Source organism: Ipomoea triloba, chromosome 3, assembly GCF_003576645.1.
Source record: "Ipomoea triloba cultivar NCNSP0323 chromosome 3, ASM357664v1".
NCBI classification, from domain to species: domain Eukaryota; kingdom Viridiplantae; phylum Streptophyta; class Magnoliopsida; order Solanales; family Convolvulaceae; genus Ipomoea; species Ipomoea triloba.
The window spans coordinates 3,330,609-3,357,033 of record NC_044918.1 but is presented as its reverse complement, the minus strand read 5'-3'; the positions used below and the strand labels follow the sequence as shown (position 1 = coordinate 3,357,033).

The 26,425-nt window shown below is 35.2% G+C and overlaps 2 protein-coding genes across 2 annotated transcripts; both read right to left on the bottom strand.

Moving 5' to 3' along the window:
* Positions 1 to 294: 294 nt before the first annotated feature.
* Positions 295 to 5,351, bottom strand: LOC116013297 (transmembrane 9 superfamily member 3). Its single transcript, XM_031252975.1, has 7 exons — positions 5,069 to 5,351; positions 3,150 to 3,190; positions 2,424 to 3,009; positions 2,204 to 2,341; positions 1,922 to 2,078; positions 1,037 to 1,521; positions 295 to 784 (listed from the first exon to the last, which is right to left on the bottom strand). The coding sequence occupies exons 1-7, from the start codon at positions 5,233 to 5,235 to the stop codon at positions 565 to 567; spliced, it is 1,794 nt and encodes a 597-aa protein (XP_031108835.1). The 5' UTR covers positions 5,236 to 5,351; the 3' UTR covers positions 295 to 564.
* A 3,281-nt stretch (positions 5,352 to 8,632) lies between these two features.
* On the bottom strand, positions 8,633 to 16,298 carry LOC116013301 (glutamate decarboxylase). The gene is made up of 7 exons (XM_031252978.1): positions 16,135 to 16,298; positions 15,823 to 16,027; positions 10,592 to 10,792; positions 10,227 to 10,441; positions 9,888 to 10,141; positions 9,673 to 9,725; positions 8,633 to 9,363 (listed from the first exon to the last, which is right to left on the bottom strand). The coding sequence occupies exons 1-7, from the start codon at positions 16,218 to 16,220 to the stop codon at positions 8,878 to 8,880; spliced, it is 1,500 nt and encodes a 499-aa protein (XP_031108838.1). The 5' UTR covers positions 16,221 to 16,298; the 3' UTR covers positions 8,633 to 8,877.
* Positions 16,299 to 26,425: the final 10,127 nt, after the last annotated feature.

Sequence of the window (26,425 nt, the reverse complement as noted above, 5' to 3'; positions counted from 1 at the left end):
TTTCTTAGTTGCAAGTAGAGCAGATTGTTTTCCATTTTAGTGTGGAAGCAGAATGTGATGATTGATGACAGAATTTTTTAGGGACAGAATTTTTTAGGGAGTATGTAATGCTTCTTTAGCACAAAAGACGACTTTGAAAAATGTAAAAATCGATTTATCTTCATACAATAAATAATACATAATAGTCGGCCGGCCGGGAGAATTGGAGAAAACTGAGATGGCCAGGCAAAGAACCACAGTGGCTTTGGAAAAGCAAAGCAATAGAAAGAATATTATAACGAACAAGAAAGTGGCTATAGTAAGCAAACATCCACGTTTTCCTATATATTTGAATGTTGTCTCCATTTTGGATATTAGCAAAAACTAACACTACAAGTTGAACACTATTAAGCTGTGATGTGCTGTAATTGCAAAATGAGAAAATAGGTTCTTTAGAGTGCCATATATCAAAATAATACAAACTTCCTCTCAAAAAATCCTACATTCTAAAATGGTCTCCTAGATACCCAATTGCCCTAACAAAGCATGGCCGCATAAGGAGTAGAACATCACCCAATCAACTTATTACTCACATTTGATTGAGTGGTAAATATGACGGACGAAAAACAGGGCTGCTCGGAAACCAACAGTCCCAAGCATTAGGAAGAAACCATAGCAGATGCAGGCCATGTACCCAAAGAAGAACGAGGTTTGCATGAAGCCTGACATATCTGAACGTGCATAGTAGTAGTACAAGCAGTACCCATATATGAATAGCCCAGTTGATCCACCACAAAGGAAAGATCTAATCAGCAGCAGCAGAAGAAGAAGAAAAACAAACATACGTATTAGTACTTCAATCAAAAAGTGAAACTAGAAATTTAAAACTAATGACGGGACCAGAAATACTGAAAAATAATCATCATTCCAGGGTAGTAGTTACTACTGAATATCATTAGTTTAAACATTATATACGAAGAGTAAAAAGTTGTCACATGCAATGAGAATTAATAAGAATTCTTAGGAGATGATAATTACAAATAAAAGTACAACTTACCTCCACCACCATTCATGGTCTTCAGCAGCAAGTTGAAAGTATGTCAATGCCACAGTAATAAAAGCAGTAACAATCAGCAAAATAATGAAGACTATAAATAAGATGCTGTAGATTGTGTATATCCTGTGACCCCAAACACTTGCAAATATATAGTATAGCTCAATATATATGGCACTGAAAGGCAAAAATCCAGCCATTGCCATCTGAGGAAGGGCTCCACGGTACCAAGGTAATGGTGGGATTTCTCTTGGGTATTTAGTAGTTCGGCAAGGAGCTTGAAACTCTGCCTTGCTATTCTTTCCAGCAATCCCTCCCAAGACCAGCAATGGTGATGTAACAAGAGCCCATATTAAAAAGATAACCACAATGGTACCAAAGGGCAGCGCTGCTGTGGCACTGTAAGCAATGGCTACAGTGTTCAGGAAACAGAACGTGAGAAACAGTGGTCCACAAAACAATGCTCCAGTTAATAACAAGTTCCTCACCTGTAAGATAAATAAAAGATTTTCATTAGTATATTGCATTTACTCCAAATTAACTGTTTGCACAAAAGCAGCAATTCAAGGAACAGATATCCACATCATTATTTATATGAGATAATCATATTAGTGATTGAACAAGATTGTCCTATTATCTTACGTGGAGATGTCAGTTACGGCCACAGAAAAAAAAAAGAATTACAGAACACTATTTAGTCACTATTGTTGTACATGGAGATGCACATACTATAACCTGGTAAGCTAAAAATTTAGAATATCACTCAATGAGCAACCAAATGAATAAAAAGCATAGAGTTCATGTATTAAACAAATTCTGTTTTTTTTTTTGTTTTTTTTTTCCGTTAAAAAAATATAAGGTAAAAAACTAAAGCCATTGAAAACAGACCCAGTTTGATCCTTCTAGTTGGCAATAAAAAGAGGAAGCAGTGTAACCAGCAATCCCTGATGTGAGAGCATATATGACGACCAAGGCAGTGAACAACGCTCCCCGATTATAAGGATAGAATACACCAACCAGTGCCAGAATGAAAATAAAGATTGCCCTGTGAATTGGAAGGGTGGGGGGCCAAAAATAACATGAATATGACTAAAAGTTCATTTGACAATTTTAAAGGGAGAAGCTATTGGATTAATCCAATTTATGAGGAGAGGTCCAAGGTATACTTACAGGGTAAATAACTGAGTACCAGAACCCAGGGCTGCAGCCAGCAAAGATTTGTACTTCGGATACCTGAAAACATCACCATGGATGTATTTCCACCCTGTTTCTTCTTGGTCATCAGCAGCTTCCTCATCATGAGCATACCTTTACAATATAAGTAACAAGTTCATCATCAGTAAAGGGTGAGAATAAGTTGGCAAATAATAAATCAATAAATGATGCCTACTTCACAAAATCATTCTTAAGGACCCGCATAAGAATAGTAGCCAGAAAACCAGTCAGGAGGAGAACCGTCACACAGGAATTGATTATTGAAAACCAATGAATTTCCAAGTGGTGTGGCAATGATGAAGACTGGGAGTACTTCTCCATTCTCTTCTCAAAAGGAGTATTTGTTTCCTTCCATTTCACAGAATACATGAAGTCTACGTCAACTTCTTTGTCCTCAGTAATGTCAACAAGGGCATTAGGATCAGTCCGTGCATTGATCTCAACCACACGATCATTGTTGTAAAAGATCTCAAAATGAAGATGTTTGAATAGATAATATTTGAATTCGCTGGGGTCAGATTTTCCATCCTTTTCAACCTTTCCAAGAAAACCCCAAATGGGAAGGTCATCATAGTACATTTGGAAGTAGTAATCCTTGGCAACAGCATCACGGAATTGTGCAACTTCTTTCTGTGACAGTGTCCTCTTGCAAACTATTTCCGAGTCCTTGTCATACATAAAGTCAAGCTTGTAAGGGGCACTGACCAAACGATCGCCATTCAAGACTTCACCAAGGGCTTCCTTTTTCTCTTTCACATGCTCTGTCAAGAAAATAAATTCAGAATTAGAACAATATACCAAATTAATGAATTCAGATCTATAATAATATAACAAATTAATAAATTCTGAATTTTAACAAAACAGCAACTTTGGAGAAGATAACGTCATCATGATTCCTAACCTGGAAGACAGAAGGGGAGATCAAAATAGCGGTATGTTTCACTGCATATCGAAAAAGAAAAACTCATGCAGTTAGTCATACATCACAATTCACAACTACTTAAGTGCATGAACAGACACTAAAGTGCACACATCAATCCATTGAACACTAGTTCTGGCCTGACTCACAACTAGATAAGTGCATGCAGAAAGACTGAAGTGCACACTTCAATCCAGTGAACACTAAGTTCTAGTTTTAACAACACAATTTCTATATGTTTTGAGTTCCATGCTTGCAAGTAACCTGTGCTCTATGTAAAAGTGCCTTATGGTTGTTGTCTTTGTGAAGACTGATATACCTTTTTTAACACCCTTTGTTTTCCCTATTGATTTTATTAATTATTCATTCAATAAAGCTCACTCACATCAGTCTTTGATTCCTAAAAGAAAACTAACATGCTCTTCACTAAAATTTTAGTTGACCATTTGACTTCAATAATTGATTATTAATTATTTGGAAATAATATCCGAATAGAACTCTTTGTTTCTCCAAAAGCAGAATCTTTTTATTTTAATTTAGTGAGGAATTTTATTGTGAAAAAAAGAATAAACATTCTTGATTTGATATGACAGCCATAATAGTCAAATAATATAGTCCATAAACTCAAATATTATTGAGGAGCCACAAAATCAATACTTAGTATGTTATCCACTTATCCATCAGTGTATTCATCATTCTTTTAAACAGCACTTCCATTACACATGAATTGTGGTGCTAATTCCATCACCTATAGTTCTTTTACAAAAGGTAGAATATAAGCCAAAGTTGAATCAAATTGGGCAATTTATCTAACATGGAAAAGAAGAAAACTTCCAAGGTTTTGAAAGACAAATTCAGTGTGACCAACTATGTCTGTCACAAAGCTCAACCCCTGGCGCATGGATAATGAACAAGACGAATATTATTGTGCTGTGCACCTAGGTTTAGAATACAGTATTCATTACATTCAGAGAACTTATTCTGTAACTTCCAAGCCAACTAGAAGCACCTGAACTTTAAGAAGTAGACACCATGGTTTGGAGTCCAGTCAATACCTTCCCTTCTTGTTATCTCAAATATTCATTGCATTTTTTTTAAGCCACACCTCTATCTTTGGCACTATATCCTAAACCCTCCAAACATCTAACCGCAGCTTATCCTTATGCGTGGCATGAGACAAATTGACTCAACCAGATGCCAAACAAAGTGGACCATCACAAATTCACATTCCAACTGAAGCTAACAATTTGTCCTTTTAGTTGTCCCAGACAAGTATATTGGTCCCAAATTTTAATATAGATACCTCAACTGAAAGCTAAGGAATTTCACAAATCACAACACTGAAATTTAACTGAAAACTCAAAAGCACAACATATCTCATTCATTTTCAATTTACATCTACCTACAATCACAGCAAATATGATTACCTAATTACGAAGATTTTCAAATATAATTCAGCTGAACAGTATGAATAGGCTTTGAGGGTGTTATAAAGACAAAAAGTGGACCACTTCCAAACACCTAAATGTGGCTTATCCTTGTCGGTGGCAGCAAGGGGGAGGACACAATTTCACTCATCTGGATGACAAACAAAGTAGACCACTCGCATATTCAGATCCCAGCAGAATGCTAACGATTTTGCTTTCTAATTGTCCCAGCAAAGCAGATTAGTCCTAAATTAATCTAAACACCTCACCTCTACTGAGAGCTAAGAAATTGCATGAAATCATAAGTGTGACATTGACCGACAACCTCAACAGCACAAAACTCCTCGCTCATTTCGACAACCACAGGAGCATGATTAGGCTAATTATGAACCGAACTTGCAAATTCAATTCAACCGAACAGCATGAATACCAGTCTTAACCACAAAAAAGATCTAAGGACGAAGATTTGATTACCTAGGGTTGTGAAATGGCCCGACCTTGTTGGCGTAGAGAGGGACAGCATCTCCGGCCTTGTACTTGTGATCCGATGCATCCGATCTCGCCGGCGTCGCACAGCACGCTACGAGTACAAAGACGACGACGCACCACGCCGCCGTCCTCTTCTCCTCCATTTTTGCCATTACCTCTTTCTTTCAATTGTGTTTTTTTTTTTAGAGAGAGAGAGCAGATCTCGATCTCCCTCAGCAATGGTGAAGGCGGGGAGGGGAGCAAACTTCGAGAGCCTCAAATGCAAATATCAGACTTTGTAGACGTAGGACCGACGAAGATTTCACTATTGGAGTTTTGTGGGTTCTTCCTCACGCGCTATGTTTTGCGAGTGAGACACTTTCGACACGGACCGGGACGTGGGAACGGACTCGCATGGAGTGGAATACGACTTCGCACCTTGGAAACAACCACAGCTAAATGCCTAAATCTATAGACTTCTATTTTATACAATAAAAATTAAGAAAATTTTATAATTCTCAAACTCATTACATTTTGTATGCGTTTAGCACTAACACTAAATTAAATAATATATTTGATTTAAACATTAAAATCGTATGAACTTGTTAGATGTAATTTAGGTTTATGTTCAAGAAAATCATTTTAAAAATACAATTCTATGACTTTTATATTAGTATTCTTTATGATTTTGTTCAAAATAATCGCATTCATCAAAATCAGATCTATATATGTCTTGATGACTAATTAGGTGCTATTACAACTTTATGTTAATTATAAATAAAAATTACATATATATATATAACTTATAGATTAAAATTTCAAGTTTTTTAAAATTAAAATTAATGTTTATATGTCAAATTTTCATTGGTCAATAATATTTTCTTTTTAGAATTTTAAAATAAATATTGTCCGTCTGTAATAATACTCAACGTTATATTTCTATGTCCATTATATTAGTAGTACAAAGATTTGTTAATCTAAACCTTTTTTAATCAAACGTATATGGTAGATTACAAATTTGGGGCAAAATGGAGGACTTGGTAGCAAATATAAAAAGTGTTGGTAGTTACTTCTTCTCCTAAGGGTCTTCCATGCTTCGGCCCTACAAATCATGTGAGAGGAGGTAAATCACAATAACTTAGTAGCTCAATAGTACAGTTAGGGTCAATGTCGGTGCCCATAAGGGATCTGTCCACTTTGGACATAATTCTCACATTGACGTTCTCAAGTTTTGAACATTAGTCTCTTCTCCTAAATATTGTCTACTAAACCAATGAACTAAGCGTGTGCCAGCCATGTTGGTAGTTACGTGTTAGAGGTATTGGTGGATGAAATAGTAATTTAATCAAAGATGCATCGGATCGGGAATTCTAGATTGCTTAAAAGGTACTTAAATGCGACATCAATAATCTTTGATTATTGTACTAATGTTTTGGTAAGACATACGCCTAATGCATGGAAGATGATGGAGACAACACATGATGAAGGGGTTTGCATGGCTTTTTCGTTGTTGCTACCCAAAACACAAAAATACATGTTAAAATGAAAATGTTTCATAAATGTTATGTCATGTAGAGTAAATGAAAGAAATCACTAGTTGAAAAGTTTTAAATTCTTAACTCAAAATTAATATTGTCACAAGTTTAATATCATTTTAATGGGTAATAACATGAGTGGATCCATAAATTTTTATAAGCGAGGGGAAAGTTCAAGTAAATTAAAAAAAATGTTCATGACAAAATATCAAACACCAATATTATTATTTTGGTTCGAATACAAAATACATTATAAATTACAATACAATATGTATGATGAACTATACGATAGTCAAGGGTGGAGCTAGAAATATATATGAGAGGGGTAAAATTTTAAAGCACTATGAAATACTATAAAAATATTTATGACATATATGAAATATAAGCAAATTAGATAAAATAATTTCAATAGAAAAAACACTATAAACCACATATTTCGATTCTAGCAAGTGACGATTCCCCCTGGGTCAGATCTCGTGCCTCCCGGAACGAATGCGGGTGAACCCGAACCGTTAGAAGAACGGAAAAAGACTCGGTGAATTTACCAAAAAGAAAAACTATAAATCACATATCATCTCTATTGATATAATAATATTATTTCATAAATACTTTTTTCTTTTATTTAAATCAACTTTAAATTTTTCTAAACTAATTTAAATACGATAAAGTATAATTCATATTGAGTGATCAATCCATCTAGTACAATTCATTTCGCATTCATATTAATTAGATTATTAGTAGATACCCAATTTCTTCTCTTTTGTTTAGTGTCTCAGCTCCTTCCACACGGTCAACTTCATGTCCACATAATCACCGAGCGTTATAACATGGACAAGGATTCACAATGGATTGTAGACATCATTATGCATGCGTATGTGTCTTGTGTTATAAAATTATGTATCTTAAGAGCATGAATTTTGTATTTGAAACAAATTAGTAATTGTGTCTTATGTAATGAACTTCTATGTCTTGTATTGTGAAATTCTGTACCTATGAACACAAATTATGTACTTAAATCATATTTGAAAAATAAATAAATATATAACATGTGTATGTGTTATGAAATTATGTACCTTATGAGTATGAATTCTGTACCTCGTCGTTTCGATCTAGGGTCGACGTCCATAATGTTATGTGGAGTCATTGTAAGGCCGGCCTAGTAGCCCAATACAACTGACCATATTACATTGTAGTATCTGTTCCTCCACGGAGGCTCGATCTCATGACCTGAGAATCATTACATGCCATCTGAGTAGGGCTGTTAACGAACCGAACATAAATGAACGGAGGTTGTTCGTGTTCGTTTGTTAAGGATTTTGGGGTGTTCGTGTTCGTTTGTTAAGGTTTTTGAAAATCTTGTTCGTGTTCGTTTGTTAAGCGTTCGTTAACGTTCGCGAACACGTTCACGAACGTGTTCGCAAACGTTAACAAACATGTTCACAAACATGTTCATTTACGTTCATGAACACGTTCATGAACATTTAATAACCAAACAGCTGCACATGTTCGTGAACACAATTTGTTCGTGAACAATAAATAATCTACTTTCATGAACAAATTATATGTTTGTAAACATTATTAAACGAACATTAAACGATCTTGTTCGCGAACATTACTAAACGAACACAAACGAGCTTGTTCACGAACACTACTAAACGAACACAAACGAGCTTGTTCGCGAACACTTAGCAAACGAGCTTACCATTGTCCAGACTCTGTTCGTTTATTAACCGAGCTCTAAATTTTGTTTGTTAATGTTCGTTTACCTTAACAAACGAACATAAACGAACGCTTACCGAGCTCGAACACGAGTAGTTTGTCGAAAGCTCTGTTCGCTAACACCCCTACATCTGAGCACAATGTGCTTGACCATTGTGTATGTATTTAGATATATTAGGACAAAATAAAATGCATATATTTAGCCCAGTTATTTTAATTTACATATTTTAACTTCTTATTTTTACATAACATCTCTCAATCAGTGAGTCACACATATGACCAAAATATTACACTCGATTTTAAGAAACAAGAAATATTCGTAATCAAAAACCTCAAATGTACTTAATAAATTGCACTCTTGATGATAAGCATATTACGGAGTATATTATTAAAGGCTTAGCATACATAAGTAGAGCCTCAGTAACACACGAGCAAGAGTGCAAGACATAGCAATATAATACCTCAGTGCACACATAAAATATCAATCTTCATGTAAAAACAAAAAAACAGCCATATTGGTCATTCGATCTGCCTCTAGTCGTCTCAAGTCTTAGCAGTTAATTAGCACACCCCATTTATCTTTTTCTTATCGGCGACGAACTTCTTCCACGCCGTGGTCACCTCCAGCGTGACTTCCCGTTCACTCTTCTTGCGGACCACCACGCCATTGCCCACCGAGAGCTCCGTTTCCGTGGCATACTTGGAACCCACTCTGGCCGGAAGGTTGTCGAGTTCGTGGACAACCCTCTCGATGTCTATGACAAGCCGCTCCGCCAACGTCCTCGAGAAGTCTTCCCTGATCACCACCCGGAGCACCGTCACGTGCTGCGCGTCTGGGGGCATGGTGTACGCCGGCACGATCCACCCGAAGCGCCGGAGCATCTCCGAGATCTCGAACTCGTCGTGGCGGCTGTGGTCCTTGAGAGAAAACGCCACCAGTGGCACTCCAATCTCCTTGGATACGATGTTGAACTTCCCTGTCTTCTCCAATCCTTCTCTTAGCACTCCTGCGTTTTCCTGGCAATTCTCCATAATATTCTTGTACCCCTATCATTGATAATGTGATGTTAATTTTTAATATAGAATATATCAATAAATGCATGCAGAACGTAAGGTAAACAGTCTTAGCCGTTCACAAGGAGACAAAACTGTTTAGATTGTCCATAATTGACCAACTCAAACTAATAAAAAGGTCAATAAGTGGTTGCAGCTGAAAGTTGAACTTGTAACCTTATGGTTACTAAATAACAACCTGATTAACTTGGTTAGAATTGCCTCTTAAATATACTTGATTGTAGATACAGAATATTACTATCACCCATAATAACCATACTTATTTACTCGACCGAAACTCACCTCATGACCTAAGCGAATCAATTGGTAGTACTGAGCAATTACTTGACTAGAACCTGGAAATTAACAGCAACGAACAAATTAAAATGTATGAAGGAATGACAAATCCACTTGACTACAATATAATACATATAGGTAGGTAGAAGTGTAGAACCATTCAATCAATTAATTAGTTTAATTTATAATGAACATTATAAACTCTGATCGAGAAAATATACCTTTGGAAAAGTTGAGGGTGAAAGTAGGTTGATCAGCTCCAAGGTAGTTAATGTGGAAGATAAGTTCCTCAGGCAAGTCTACCTTGCTCCTCCAGATAACCCATCCAATACCAGCATACACAAGCCCATACTTGTGACCACTAACATTAATGCTCTTCACCAATGGCAACCTGAAGTCCCATTCCAGGTCTGGGTAAAGAAATGGGGCAATGAACCCACCACTCGCCGCATCCACGTGGATCGGAGTATCCCACCTACCCAATTATCAAACACTAAATTAAAGAATGTACGTCCTGAATTACAATACTACAATATTTAATGAAGAAATTAATAATATACCCAGTTTCTTTGTTCTTCTTTGTTAATAGATCGTTCAAGAGCTTTACATCTTCGAATTCGCCATTGAGTGTTGAGCCCAAGATGGCGGCAACACAAATTGTGTTCTCGTCCACCATTTCCACGGCTTTCTCAGGGTCCATCACATAGTACCCATCCCTCAACTTCACCTCTTTCAGTTCAACTTCGAAGTATCTCGCAAATTTCTCCCAACATACCTGTAAGCAGTAAGTATAACTTGGTTTCACAACTCTATCTTCTCATGCTAAACCATATTAATTAAGACAGATAAAAAGAGACTATAGTACACATGGCCATCGATTAATGTTGGAGGTGATTGAACTAGGAATTAAAGCATATATATGTACCTGGACATTGGCACCAGTAACAATGTTGGGCTTGTCATATGGTTTGCCCTGTGCTTTCATCTTGTTTTGCCATTTTCTCTTGAACGCTAATCCGGCCAGCATAATGGCTTCCGACGACCCAACCGTCCCGACGCCGACTGCCGCCTCGCCGTCTCCCAGCGGCGCATTGAAAAGATGGGCAATCATGTTCACACATCGATTCTGCAAAAATACAATTACAATGGTTTTATTAAAAAAAAAAAGAAAAAGAAAAAAAAGAGAATCATTTATAGTCAACAATCTTTAAATCTAATTGAATGAGTTTGATACTCTCTAATTACACAATAATATTTTCTATCCAACCCAAATACTCAAAGATTAAAGTTTGGCTTGTTATAAATTGCCCGTCAATGAACGTCCAAAATAACCATTCAGAACAAGCAGGATATTATTAAGAACAATGGAGAAACAATATATTGCGTGCCTTAGGTTGCCATAAAATTTGAATCCTTTGTAAGCCCTATATACAAGTTGGAGTATTATTAAATGCTTTTGTTATGCCAAAGACCTTGTGGTCTAGTGGCACCCGGTGTTCCAGTTTACACAACTGTTGACTCTTTGTGCTTCAATAGGTTGAGAAAGTAGCTATGAACAGATACTACATTGTAACAGAGTCAATAGTACTCAAAAAATAAAAAATGCTTTTGTTGTGAGAACTGGACACTAGCCCCATTCTGGAGTCCCTTCCTTTGCATAAAATAAAAAAAAAAAAAAACAAAATGCTCTTGGCCATATAAGGAAACTAAATTCTTAAAAATTTACTAATAGAGTACTATTCGATTAGGTTCTAAAGATAATAGAAATTTTTGTAATATATGATTGACAATTTTTCAAATTGCTATTCCCATAAATAAAAATTGCCTCCTAAAAACTCAGGTTGATTCGTCAACACTAATCACTCAATCAAGGATGACTAGGAGTCTAGGACTCCTTGCCCCAACCCACCCAGGTAGATATTGGATTATAATCTCCGGAAGTCCTAGACCATCCAATATTGATAAATTCTTTAAGAAAAATATTACTTGGACTTTCTAATTCCTCTCCTAACTTTTACCCCATCACTTAAACTTTTGATGTAAACATTTTTCTTGGGATCCACAAAATAAAAATAATTAATAGTTGCCACTAACTAAAAATGAAGGAGCAAAGCTTGAGATTTCATGTACTAAAACTCATTCTTGAATATGCTATTGTCTTAACATCGTATGAGCTATCTTGTCAATATAATATTCATTTGAGCAATCATGTCAATTATATTCATTTTATCCTAATGTCTCACAAATCAAATAATGTTGTCACATCAGTACATCACTATAAGACATTGGCCCACCTTCCCTTGTTGCCTAGCTTCTTTAAAAAAATAAAATAAATGGAGTGTTGAAGGAGCAAACACTTTAAAATGAAACGTATGGAGGCAAATTAAATGATGGACGGACACTTTCCAAAATGAGCCTATCCAAAAGCAAATTCACAATTCACGGGCTATCATATTTGATATTTCAAGTACTAGGGGCCTAGGCCCCCATCGCACATGCCTCTATTATTCCCATGTGCTAATAATAGCAATCAAGAATGCTTTCCAAAGGCTGTGTCGTCTGTCGGCACAACATATAAATTCAAAAAAAAAAAATTGTTAAAAATGGATTGGTCACCTACAACGTATTTAACAGCCACTCCATTAGTGGTTTTTCATGAGTTTTTAAAAGTTTAAAAAACTTGTACATGGATTTTGAAGAAATAGAATAATGGGTATTTTAAGTGTTTTTTCTCCAGCAGGATAAAAGAAAAGAAAGAAAGACCAGCCATCATTTTTAGGACATGGACCACCCAATGCCAATTACCGGCCACTTTGAATTAACTTGACCCAGCCGCTGCAAGCAACGACCATTTTTCCTGTTGCTGCCAACTCATTGTTTTTTTTTTTTTTTAATAAATTTAGCCTAATATATATATATATATATATATATATATATATATATATATATATATATATATAGACACACAGACACGGGGTCACATATGCATTGTTCTTTAATTTTTATTTTTATTTTTAAAAAAGAAGATTGTAGTTTAATTTTTATGCAATTGATTTTAATTTTTAAGCAATTAGTAGTTTAATTTTAATTTTACAACTATAATTTCAATTAAATATAGGAATGTTTATTTAAAAAGAATTAAAATATAGTAGAGTGTCAAATAGCTTGTACCTATGTGACTCTTCCAAACGGGAAGTCACATGACATTATAATAGAGTCACTAGTACTTAAAAAGAATATAGTGAAGAAGAGTTTTGAGATTGAGCGGGATAGTAGATGATAAGATGGATGTTAGGGCCCACAAAAAACGGATAGAAAAAACTTCACTAATGAGGTTGTTCTAAGCAACGTTTACTCATCCGGATATGATTTTTACAATGAATTATAAGTAAAATAAAGCGGGGCATGTTACTCTTATCCATGGGGTCAAAGTACCTATGAGATCTTTGTACTATAGTATTTTGTTCAATTTAGTCATTGTACTTTTATTTTGTTCAATTTAGTCCCTGTATTTTATAAAGTGGTGCAATTAAGGATAATAGTTAACGGTGTTAATATTACATTTAACTTACATGGTGCTGACATCATCACTGTCGCATCATTATATTTATATTCCAACTCATATATTACTTTATAAATATTTAAAATTAATTATTTTTACCACCAATATATTATATTAATATGTCCAAAATATATAATTACAACCAAGCTCCCAATGAGATTTGAACACTTGATATCATCATGTTTGTAATTATTTATTTTAGACATATTAATGTAATATATTGGTGATAAAAATTATTAATTTTAAATATTTATAAAACAATACATGAGTTGGAATATAAATATCATGATGTGGTAGTAATGATCTCAGCGCTACATAAGTTAAGTCAACAATAATATTAACATCGTTAACTATTGTCCTTAATTGCATCACTTTTTAAATACAAGGATTTAAACAAAATAAAGTAAACTGAATAAAACACTATAGTACAAGGAGTCAAGAACTTCATAGGTACTTTGACCTAGCAAATTTACTTTTACCACACACTATTTTTTAGTCAATTATTTCTTTAATATAAAAAAGTGCATGTTAAAAACACAGTGCTAACTGCTAAATAGAGAAAGTTGGGCTCCGTTGCTATTTTTTTGACTTAAGCATCCTCATCAATTCTAGTTGTCTGAAGGTTTTTGTCATGCCGGATAGGAAGGAAAATAGAGAATAAAGAACAGGTAAAAAGGAGAAGAAAAGAACGATTAAAAAAAAAAGAAAAGAAAAGAAAAGAAAAGAAGGAGAGATTCTAACGTGTCCAATGCGTACCTGTCATGGGCAAGAGCTTTGTTTTATTTATGTCAAGTGGGGTCTAAAAATACTAAATTTTGCATGAATAGTGTTTCATTCTCTCTTCTCCACCTAAAATAAAAATTCTTAAAAAACTCACTAAAATTTTCCATTGGAGATGCTCTTCAAATAAATGAGTAAACCTATTGTTTACTTATTTATATCAATGTCTTGATATTAATAAAATTATTAATATGCCAGTGACATCCTTTGACATTCAACCAAATTGGATGCTTGGGCAATAGTTATATCATGGATCCGGATCCACATCGTCACAATTTATATAAATTGCGAGCATTTATTATATAAATTTTAAACATTAAATATGTAAATAATATATTTTAAACTTCAATTCACATTGCAAAGCGGACCCAGGTCCACGTAATACCTTACCGTGTTTGAAGTTTTGTGCAATCAGGACCACACGCTGCGCAATTACTCCAATTAGACGCCTATTGATGGGGACTTGTAGGCCCAATTTAGTGCGAAATTTATTTTCCAAATAAAAAAAAAACAATTGGGCAGAATTTCTATTCTTAAAAAGTTGTCCTCATATTTACTCACTAAATATGGGAGATATGCAATCCGGCCAGATTCCAGGAGTGCAGTCTAGATGTCAGCGATGGCGTATATGAATTCATTAAATCTAGGACGGCGTAAATGAATTCATTTAACTGAAATTTATTACCATTTTAAATATCACTCATCACGATAAATAATTTAATTGAAAATTGAGAATTGCACTTATGAATTTATTTTATATATTATAAATGTTATTCCATATAATTTTTAATCACTAAATTATTAATAAAGTGGTGCTCTGATCATTTTATTAACAGTTCGTCAAATTTTATTATCACTTAAAAATTTTAGGTGATCAAAAGTTCAAATCTAGAGTAAAATTCTTAACTCAAAAAAAAAAAAAAAAGATCATTAACCTCTATTATATTAATAAAAAAACAAATGTAATAAAACTAATAAGGACTGTGTCATAGACTGGTAGACCCTACAATAGCCCCTTCTTATTAACCACTCCCTGAGGCTCTATATTAACTTGTTGTGAAGTTAGTCAATTAGCCAATCATGAAAATAAGTATTTTTTTAAAATTCAAGAGTAGCTAACAGTGGGTGATAATAGAGAATCAGTAGTACTCAAAAAAATAAAATAGTGAACTATAAAAATTAAAGCATTTGCTCAATCACAATTAAAAGCCTAACCTAGTTGTTGGTTGAAGCCTGTGTTTCATCTCAACTAAAAGTCTGATATGATAATTGAATTGTACATTTATATTTATATATTATATGCTCAACAATAATGGTAGGGGTGAGAATATTTTTAATTTTATAATCAGCTACTCTTTTTTTTTTTTAATCAAAGTTTGAAAATGGAGAACTATTTAGAATATATATATATATATATATATATATATATATATATATATATATATATATATATATATATATATATAGGGAAAAATCAGTGGTGAAGTTTCAACATGATAAAGTATGATTTGGAAAGAATAATAAAAAATTTTGACCGATTAAAAGTAAGCCGAGTCGCCGACTCAGGAATTAAAAGTAGTAACTGTGCTATCCTATAACCAAATGTGATTTGTTTTTTCTTAAAAATATGATGAAATCTGATCTTGATTTATACCGATTGGAGTTGTATAATTTAGAGTAATTTTTGTTGTACTTGTTAGCCCATAGCCGATTTTTTCTTGGAAAGCCAAAACGGCGTCACATCAGAGCAACAGAGACACAAAAGTGAAATGAATCTGAAATCAATGGAAGAGGAGGACGATATGATGACTTGCCTGAAGCTCAGTGGTGACAGGATACTCATCCATGTCAACGTAGTTCTTGTTAATGGAGGCCATGATAAGCTTATCGCACTCGGGCTCCATCCAAGTGGTCACAAACGACGCCAAGTTCAACCTCGGATTCCCGTCCAGCATCAGCTCATCGTTTATGATCTGGAACGCGGCTTCCTTCGGGATCGAGTTCTCCGGCATTTTAAACCTGCGATCGATCATTCGCCGCCGGCGTTCATTTTTAAGTAATTAACCTAATCGGAGAACATAAAAGGGAACGGAATAAATTGAGTACAGATCGGAGTATATATTTACCGAGGAAGGGAAGCTCGAACGTATCTGGAAGCGAAGGTTGAGTGGATTGAGACATCAGACTCGGAAGCCGTCTTCGACAAAACCATGGTGAGACTGATCGGAGAGAAGAGAGAATGGCCGATGGAGAATTTTATAATCAACGTTGAAGAAGAAAGGAGGATAGTGGTAGACTGGTAGTAGTATTTACTATTTATAAATCTGAAATTATTATTAAATTTCTTTATCCTTAAATTATAATGCAAGAATGGGTTAATTTATACTCTAATTATAATGCGTTACAAATTTAATGCATAATTAGTCACAACATATTTATTTTTGCATTCAAAACTATATTAATGATCAAAGTGCAACTTTATTATTCCCAAAAAAGTTAAATCCCCATCCAACTCTAAAGGCCCCCACGCCCTGGCTCGACAAAATATTTAGGAGAATGTAAATCATGGTAACTCAGATGAATACAGAGGCTATACTTTTGCTTATTGCGCACAAAGAGACCCCACTATCACTGGTAAGACTCGATATCGAGTCACTATTCACAAATTTTATCATTGTGATCAATTGAGCTGCTCATGCGAGCCGTGCAACATTATAATCAACCATTTTGCTGATCCAATAACTTTATAGACCATATCTATCCTTTTCACAGGTGTGGATGACAATATTGCGTGACATTGCTACATCATATTATAAGATTTTTTTTAAAATTATTATTAAAACAGTGTTTTCCTCACAAACACTAGTTTGACAGCTTTTTAGTAGTTTTATTTTATTTTTGCTGTTTTTTTCCTTTTTATTTTTTAATAACAATAAATTGAAATATTATTATTAGTATATTTTTAAAAATGAGCTGAAATTATACAAAAGATATAGAAAAAATAGTGATAAATTGTGAATGTGATGTTATAAGAATAAAATTCACTCTAAAAAAATAAATAAGTATTATAAGATATAAATAATCTTTACATATATAAGGATTTGAATCTATAATAGTTAAATCACAAAAAATAAACAAATAAACATTATAACAAGTATGAACTATCAAAACTAATACAATAAAATATAAAGTCTCTAACCAAACACGTCCTTAATATTATCTCGTTATATTATGCACATTACATTGGGATGGGGAATACTGGGAGCCGCGTGGAATTGTGGCCCACTACTAGTAGAGTAGTAGCGTGCTTCCCAGTTCCCACCTAGTTTCCTGATTTTTTAAAATCACATAATAATGTCACCAAATTGGAACTTGCCGACTTTATGGTTATGGCTTGATGCTGATTTTTTAGTCCCCAATTAGCAAACTTTATGTTGACTTTTTAATCTTTTGCTCCCAGAAAGGTTGACTTTTTAATCTTATTGGCAACATAACATGATTAAGAAACGGGGGAGATCATAAAAGTGATACTAAATCTAAGTGTTAATTGTTATTTTAATATAAAAGATGGAGGCATGTTTTTACTTTTCTGGTAACAAATTTTACTATTCATTTTTTAGTACTATTGACTCTGATATAATATAGTATATATATTTGTAACTACTTTTTCAACATATTAAAGTAGAGTCAATACTGTTTTCACTGGGGCTTGAACCCATGCCATTGATTTATGACTTGAAAACATAAATTTCGGAAGCTATTCCTTAAGAGGAAATAGAGTATGAAAAGTACGCACCGACATAGACGACAATATTTGAGAGAATAACTAAGGTTTGAAATTCGCCAGTAATAATGTGGGCAAATTCTTTGTGTGTACCGACATTTGACTTTGTCTGCTGTGCCACTAACAAGGTGTTTGGTTGGAGGGAATTACAATTCCTTTCCCACATAATTCCCACTTAATTCCGAAGGGAACTAAATTCCTTCGTTTGGTTGGAGGGAATTGCAATTCCAAGGAATTGCAATTCCCTCATTTTCATGGAATTAGAATCCCATGGCCCCCCCTAGGATTTTAATTCCATGGATTTTAGGAAGAAAAAAAGATAACCTTGAGACAAAATTACCCTCCCTTATTTTAACCTAAAATTGATGTCTAACCTTCCATTCAAAATCATAGAGTGTATTATTCTTCGACTTCCCTTTGTGTATGTTCCTTTAAATATTTATATGCAGCAACTATTCAAAATTTGCATTGTTTATATACAACAACTTTTGTGTATGTTCCTTTGAATTCTTTATATGTATAACCTCTACAAAATTTCTGACTACCCAAATCAAATGCTTGTGATTTTTTTTAGTTCAAGAGATACGGTAGATGAATGCTTTTGAATTTAATATGTTATATTTTTTGGGTTTGAGTATGCAAATGAGTCTAATAGATACTTGTCAATAATAATAATAATAATAATAATAATAATAATAATAATAAATAAATAAATAACAACAACAACAATGGGCATTTTCGACTTTATATTACTTATTTCCTCTCAATTCCCATGTATACCAAACATTAGAATTGAAATTCCCAGTAATAATATTCCCGCATACCAAACACTGGAATTTAAACTCCACTTTATTCCCGCATTATTCTTTTCCCATGGAATTACAACTCTTTTCCCACCAAATTCCCTCCCTCCAACCAAACGCCATGTAAGTTACCGTGATTGACTTCCTTCCAAATAATGTGAAACTAGGGTTGGTGATTCAACCTTTTAGAAGAAGAGATAGAGTCTAAATGAAGGCGACACCCAAATTTAGAAGATAGACAGATAGTCATAACTCATAACTATATAAAAAAGTTTTTAAAAAAGTAGATGGCTATGAATCTATGATCTTCAGTTTTAGACAATCGTAATTGTATTATAAAAGCAAAAATGAATTTAAAATTAAAAAAAAAAGTTCTTTTAACGAAAAAAAAATCATTAATTTATTTAAAAAGAAGACATGTGTCAATTCGAGTTGTACTAGATGCACAAATTTTCTAAATAATCTTCTTTTCTTGTGCTCCCTTTGTCGTATAGAAAAGAGTTAATTTCATTTTTATCATAGATTTATAAGTGATAATTCATTTTAAGTTATTTTTTATTAGAATATTCATTTTGATCTTAATATTATTAGGGCATGGTCATTTTTTGTCCTTTATCAATAAAATAGTTTAAATATCGTTAAATACAATGATATTTTGGTCTTTAATTATAGATTTTTTCCAGAAAAATAGTTCAACCTACTTTGTATAAAAAAGATTGAGATGTCTTTGTATTGAACGATATTTCAACAATTTTGTTGAAAGAGGACTAAAAATGATCATACGATCATGTCACAGTAATACTAAGATTAAATGAGAATGTTCTAATAAAAAAAAGATTAAAAGTTGCCTGTTACCTATAAATTTATCACAAAAATGGAATTAACTCAATAAAAAATTTGTAAATGTGTGCATTAGGTGAAACATATCATGCAAGTCTTAGCAAACAAAAGACAATAAAGAAATAAGCGAGTGGAGGCAAGTCTGAATTGAGAGACAAACAGACTGTACGTCTATCATTATCAATGCCTTGGCGTAAAAGAAATATACAACAGTCCTGTTGTATTAATAGTGTGAAAGCCACGCTGTTGAAGTTGAATGAATTGAAGATGAGTGGATGTTCCTTAATGAATTGTATTAAGGCCGATTCCTTGCCTGATCCAAGGGTAAAAGTTGAAAGTGTTGCAAAACGTGTATGTACCAAAAGCGTGACTATCGGGGAAGTGGATGTTGACTCATTTATTGTTGGAAAAATAGCACTAAAATGGTATTTAAGTAGCCATTTTGTGATATAATTTAAAGTGGGTCCACAACCGATTTGGGTCGGGTCAAAGTGGATTCGGGTTCTTCATAGTGAGACGAAGAGATCCATATATTGTACGCTCAAAATGGATAATGGGTGAATGAGAAATTGGTTCTCAAAGTAGACCCATTGGAGATGGAATTTGAAGTGAGGAAAAGCTTATGTAGCTTTGTCCCATATGGGTTGGGAAGGAAGATTTGCCCCACTATAAATACAAGAGGCGGCTAATTGACTTGTATGGCATAGAAGCTCTCTCTTGCGCGCAGGGGTGCAAATCAAATCCCAAACTGCGCTTGTAAAGGCTTGGCTTGGCGCGTGTACGTCGGCACCTGCGGGGACGACATATAAATTAGCCTTGCGGCCATCTCAGAACCACATGAGATCGCGCGTGTACGTCGGTTGGCACCTGCGGGGACGACATATAAATTAGCCTTGCGGCCATCTCAGAACCACATGAGATCAAAAGTGGTTTGCAGACTGGAGACAGGGGACGACATAAGCCTTGCGGCCATCTCAGAACCACATGAGATCGCGCGTGTACGTCGGTTGGCACCTGCGGGGACGACATATAAATTAGCCTTGCGGCCATCTCAGAACCACATGAGATCAAAAGTGGTTCGCAGACTGGAGACAGGGGACGACATATAAATTAGCCTTGCGGCCATCTCAGAACCACATGAGATCAAAAGTGGTTCGCAGACTGGAGACAGGGGACGACATATAAATTAGCCTTGCGGCCATCTCAGAACCACATGAGATCGCGCGTGTACGTCGGTTGGCACCTGCGGGGACGACATATAAATTAGCCTTGCGGCCATCTCAGAACCACATGAGATCAAAAGTGGTTCGCAGACTGGAGACAGGGGACGACATATAAATTAGCCTTGCGGCCATCTCAGAACCACATGAGATCAAAAGTACGACATATAAATTAGCCTTGCGGCCATCTCAGAACCACATGAGATCAAAAGTGGCCTTGCGGCCATCTCAGAACCACATGAGATCAAAAGTGGTTCGCAGACTGGAGACAGGGGACGACATATAAATTAGCCTTGCGGCCATCTCAGAACCACATGAGATCAAAAGTGGTTTGCAGACTGGAGACAGGGGACGACATATAAATTAGCCTTGCGGCCATCTCAGAACCACATGAGATCAAAAGTGGTTCGCAGACTGGAGACAGGGGACGACATATAAATTAGCCTTGCGGCCATCTCAGAACCACATGAGATCAAAAGTGGTTCGCAGACTGCGGCCATCTCAGAACCACATGAGATCAAAAGTGGTTCGCAGACTGGAGACAGGGGACGACATATAAATTAGCCTTGCGGCCATCTCAGAACCACATGAGATCAAAAGTGGTTCGCAGACTGCGGCCATCTCAGAACCACATGAGATCAAAAGTGGTTCGCAGACTGGAGACAGGGGACGATATATAAATTAGCCTTGCGGCCATCTCAGAACCACATGAGATCAAAAGTGGTTCGCAGACTGCGGCCATCTTAGAACCACATGAGATCAAAAGTGGTTCGCAGACTGGAGACAGGGGACGACATATAAATTAGCCTTGCGGCCATCTCAGAACCACATGAGATCAAAAGTGGTTCGCAGACTGGAGACAGGGGACGACATATAAATTAGCCTTGCGGCCATCTCAGAACCACATGAGATCAAAAGTGGTTCGCAGACTGGACCATGTCTCGCACTGCGACTCCAGTGACCCCGGTACATTATTTTCAGAGTTATTTGTGAATAATGGACTCCAGTGACCCGTATTACGGAATTAAATTCATTATTTTCAGAGTTATTTGTGAATAATGGACTCTAGTGACCCGTATTACGGAATTAAATTCATTATTTTCAGAGTTATTTGTGAATAATGGACTCCAGTGACCCGTATGTTTTCTCCCTCAAAACACTGCTCATCATTCCTTCAAGCCACCTGCGTTGATCCCACGTCCTAGTTCGTCGGATCCAAGTTTGTGTGCTCAAACGTAGGATCGTAGTATGTTTTATCCTAGGAAACCTAGACCGCAACGCTCCAGCACCCGGAGAGGCGGTAAATAAGGTTTTAAGGATAGTGGCAACATGACTCGTGCTTCCAACCATCTCGAGATCGTCCGACTTTCGTCCGTTGGCATTTATCAGGTTTATTCAACCATTTATAGGTTTTATTTTACTGTGTAATTATCCTTCGTGGATATTTTTGTTGTATTTTCCATTTTCTATTGAATTTCGAGAATAAATTTTCCTTACAGTCTTAAAACCTTATTTATCTCTGCTTCTACCCCTTTCTAATTCTCGAATTTCTGGAAAGAAATGGAAAACACGTTGCCAGTAGTCGACCTGACTTAAGAAGTAAAGACGCGTATTGCCTCCATTAAAAAAATTTTAAATACGCGTCTAGACTATAATAGTAAAGACGCGTAAAGTCTTTTAGTATTTACAAAAATACCACCGCATTTTTTTCAATACTTTAGGAGTCTTTATTTATAACTAAATAAGTCTATTGTTTCATTTTTTTGGTCATTTCTCTACTAGTGAGACAACAAACTCTTGTCCCACTTGAATTATTATTATTTTGTCTATTATGAATCAAACGTGAGATTCGTCTTGATATCCGTGGACATTTTATTTACAATTTCCAAATGTTACACACCAACTATATATGCTTACCCAAAAACATGAAGCCAATTACTATAATTTTTTACCAAATGATCCTTGAAACCCACAGATCAAAAATCATTTAAGAAGCTACCAAACCTGCGTCCTTAGAGCATCCTTAATATTTAATTTTTTTTTTTGCGATTTTTTAGGAGTTTTTGTAAGTGTGATTAGGAAAAAGAATATGAGAGGAGAAAGAGATAGAAAAAATAAAAAAGGAAATAAAAAGGTGTTGCAAACGGGCCACCGGGCGCGTGCACGCAACGCGCACGGCATGGATGCGAAATTTGTGTCTTTGCACTATTCCAAAAACTTGATTTTGCATATGAACCAAATCCCTTCTCTCTTCTTCCTCTCTTTCCTCCATATCATCTTTCACTATTCCAAAAACTTTCAATAAAACTCCTATTATGGATGCTCTTAGTGAAATATGACTTCTTATATACACTGAATTCTATTTTCTTCATCCCTTATTATTGTTACTCTTTTGTAACATCATTATATTCTCTCAGATAATTAAACCAAAAATAATAGTTTTGGTTGATGGCAAAAACTTGTGTGTTTCACCATGAGACGGGTCGGGTCGGGTCGGGTCATGGTGCAAATGTAACACTTATATGCACAAATGCTATACTTATATGCTCAAATGTAATACTAAACCGGAATAAAATTTTTTTTACTTATTAGGGTAAATGTAATACTTTTAAGGGAAAATACAATACTTTTACATTTCGATTTAAAAGTATTACATTTTTCCTCAAAAGTATTATATTTACCCTTATAAGTGAGAGACACTGGTAAACATTACTTATTATGAAAAATGTATTACTTTTTCTCTTATAAGTAACAAAAATTGTATTTTTGATTAGTATTATATTTAAGCATATAAGTGTGAGATTGACACATATAAGTATGACATTTGCATGGTGTTTTGACCCGACCCGACCCGTCTCACGAATAAGGATCCGTGAGACGGTCTCACACAAGTGTGACCCTTGGTTGATTGAATTGGCATCCTTAAGTACAAGTACAGACCATCCTAGCTAATCTCTTCTATCATGGAAGTCAAATAATATTTATATCCCTGACTTACATTAATTTTTATCTCTCTTTCTACCCATATTTAATTTTATTCCAAGACTAAATCTGACCCAAAAAAAAACATTGAGATAGTAAGATTAAATCTGACAAAAACATTGAGATAATAAGATTAAATATGACGAAGTTAATGCCAAGTATTCAACATGATTAAATTAAAATTTGTAAATATATCATTATAATAGGTAATTTTTTTTTGAATACTACTAACTCTATTTCACCACCTCCCGTATAAAGGGAAGGGTTTGATGCCATTGGACCACAAGGTCCTTGGCATTATAATAGGGAATTAAAAGTACAATTATCTTGGACTATTATCTCTAATTGGTAGAAATAAAGAAAATAGTTTAAGATCCCTTAATTGCCATAAAATAATTTAAATAAAAAGAAAAAGAAATAAGGGGAGCCATGTGACTCCTCTTAATTAACACTTTTCCACCTCCATTGTTGTAACAACTGGTCTAGGCGGCCACCCCTAGGTGCCGGCTATGGTGTTAGGTTCCCTTAGGCCAAGGGATTTCACCCCTAAGCGCTATTTAGTCGGCTGACCAATTAGGTGCCAAACTCGGCATATTCATTTTTTTTAATGGGGTTACCCAAAACGACGTCGTTTTCGACAAAAAAAAAAAAAAAAAAACCCTTAATTTTTCAATTTTGGTTAATTAGAGAATCCCTAGCGAGCCTTTGTAAAGTAAAAGAAATTACAAAGCAAAGCTCCGTAGCCTCCTCTCGCCATCCAACATTCAACAAACGTAAAGCTTCACTCATTTTCCACTCTTTAGTCATTTGTCGTCGTCTCTTTCTCCTTCTTCAGCAGGACCAGTTGCCATTTGCTCGCCCTTCGGCTACTACTCGTTTTCTCGTCGTCACGCCTGGTCGCCGGTGGCAACTTCTTCTCATCCAACCAGCAGGTACTAAGTTCATTTGTGGCGTATTATATATTCAACTTGTCAATGTGCCTTTGCCAGTGCCTAAATATGTTATCTATATACATAATACACTTATGTATACACTATACACTAGGTGTGCCATAGTAGTGCCTAGTGGAACAGAGAGTTGAGGCTCTCTGTATAAGGAGCCTCGAGGCCCCACAGAGTGGTGCTTGCCCATCTGATGTGGAAACATTGGAAGGTGTAAACATTAGAAGTCAAAGGCTCCTTTCTAAGTAGTATGTATTTTGAAGCAAAACATTGCTCCAAACTGTTGAATTACCAAACAACAATTTTGATTTTTTTCCTAATCAAAATGTCAAAAATAGTGGATCTGTCATTTTCTAAACAATTCTATTGTGACCATAACCTAGTCAACCTTTAAGATAATTTACAAAGAATTTTAAATTTTAAAAGTCCATTCACCTCCTCCCCCTACTCCCACCCCTCTAGACTTTTACATTACAATTGGGACCATCAATTATGCTACTAACGCTCTTGTGAGAGAAGCCATTTCTATGTCAGGCTATGGGGAATGACACTTATGCCCTTTGGCTTTTCTTATTAATGTAGCATATTTGTTGATATTAATGGTTAATTCTCTCCCTTTTGAAAAAGGGATTCAAAGTGACTTTTACATGAAATATTGGGTTGTGGTCTGGCCTAATCCAACAATATTGGTATATCAAATCCAACTTAATGCCCCATATCTGGTAGCCCAAGTTTGTTGTCATGCGTTTCAGACGACGTGTTCAAGCTTGGAGTTGTCATCACCATATATGATAGACAAGAAGTCATCTCTGTTATGTTGAGACGACTCATTATCTTATTTAATAAACTCTTTAGTATTTCAGAAGAAAATATTAATATAAATAGTATTTCTTCATATTGTACTTAATTGTATTTGAATCTTAATGTAGTACATTTGTAATGTTATGCATTTGCTATAGACATTTGTACTTGGATTATTTTCAATCACTAAAACAATAATATTGAACACAACTACTATACTTTTATTAATTAAAGGGAAAAGGGTCAAATATGTCACTAAACTTTACCCCAAAAGTCAATTAGGCACCTAAACTTTTAAAAGGGTCAATTAAACCCTTTAACATGTCAGATTGAGTCAATTAAGCCCAATAATCGGTAAATGACCTATAATAACAGGTCATTTCAATTCCGGTGACGGTCGAACCGTCGTCGGTCGCCATCTCCGGCGGAAGGGCGACCAAAAGGTCGCCTTCCAGTTGAAGGCGACAAAAAACGTCTTCCAAGAGAAGGCGACCAAAAAACGTCGCCTTCTCCAGAGAAGGCGACAGATCTAGTCTCCTTCTCCAGGAGAAGGCGACGGTTCTGGTCGCCTTTTCTGGGAGAAGGCGACCAGGTCGCGGATGGCGACCGGGGACGGTTCGACCGTCGCCGGTCGCCGGAATTGAAATGACCTGTTATTACAGGTCATTTACCGGTTATTGGGCTTAATTGACTCAATTTGACATGTTAAAGGGTTTAATTGACACTTTTAAAAATTTAGGTGCCTAATTGACTTTTGGAGTAAAGTTTAGGGGCCTATTGGACCATTTTTCCTTAATTAAATAATATCAACAAATATAATCCTGTTAATCCATTACATACAACAAAAAAATTGGTTGACTAAAGGCACATTATTAGGTGCACCCGGGTCCCGGGCTCACTTTGTGGTTTGAATGTTTACAATTTATCTTTTTAAAATTTACAATTTGTATACTACGAACACACAATGTTCATTCACAATTTACATACTTAATGTTCACAATTTATATTTTAAAAATTCACAATTTGTATATACTACGAACATACAA

Bases quoted from the DNA above. Each gene is read 5' to 3' on its own strand.
- LOC116013297 (XM_031252975.1), bottom strand. From the start codon at position 5,235: ATGGCAAAAATGGAGGAGAAGAGGACGGCGGCGTGGTGCGTCGTCGTC. The intron at 2,079-2,203 runs GTAAGTATACCT...TCCAATTCACAG, and splicing joins GGTACTCAGTTATTTACCCT to GGCAATCTTTATTTTCATTC. The intron at 1,522-1,921 runs GTCTGTTTTCAA...TTTATCTTACAG, and splicing joins AACTAGAAGGATCAAACTGG to GTGAGGAACTTGTTATTAAC.
- LOC116013301 (XM_031252978.1), bottom strand. From the start codon at position 16,220: ATGGTTTTGTCGAAGACGGCTTCCGAGTCTGATGTCTCAATCCACTCA. The intron at 10,793-15,822 runs GCAAGTCATCAT...GTATTTTTGCAG, and splicing joins CTGTCACCACTGAGCTTCAG to AATCGATGTGTGAACATGAT. The intron at 9,726-9,887 runs GTATATTTTCTC...GTTAATTTCCAG, and splicing joins CACCCTCAACTTTTCCAAAG to GTTCTAGTCAAGTAATTGCT.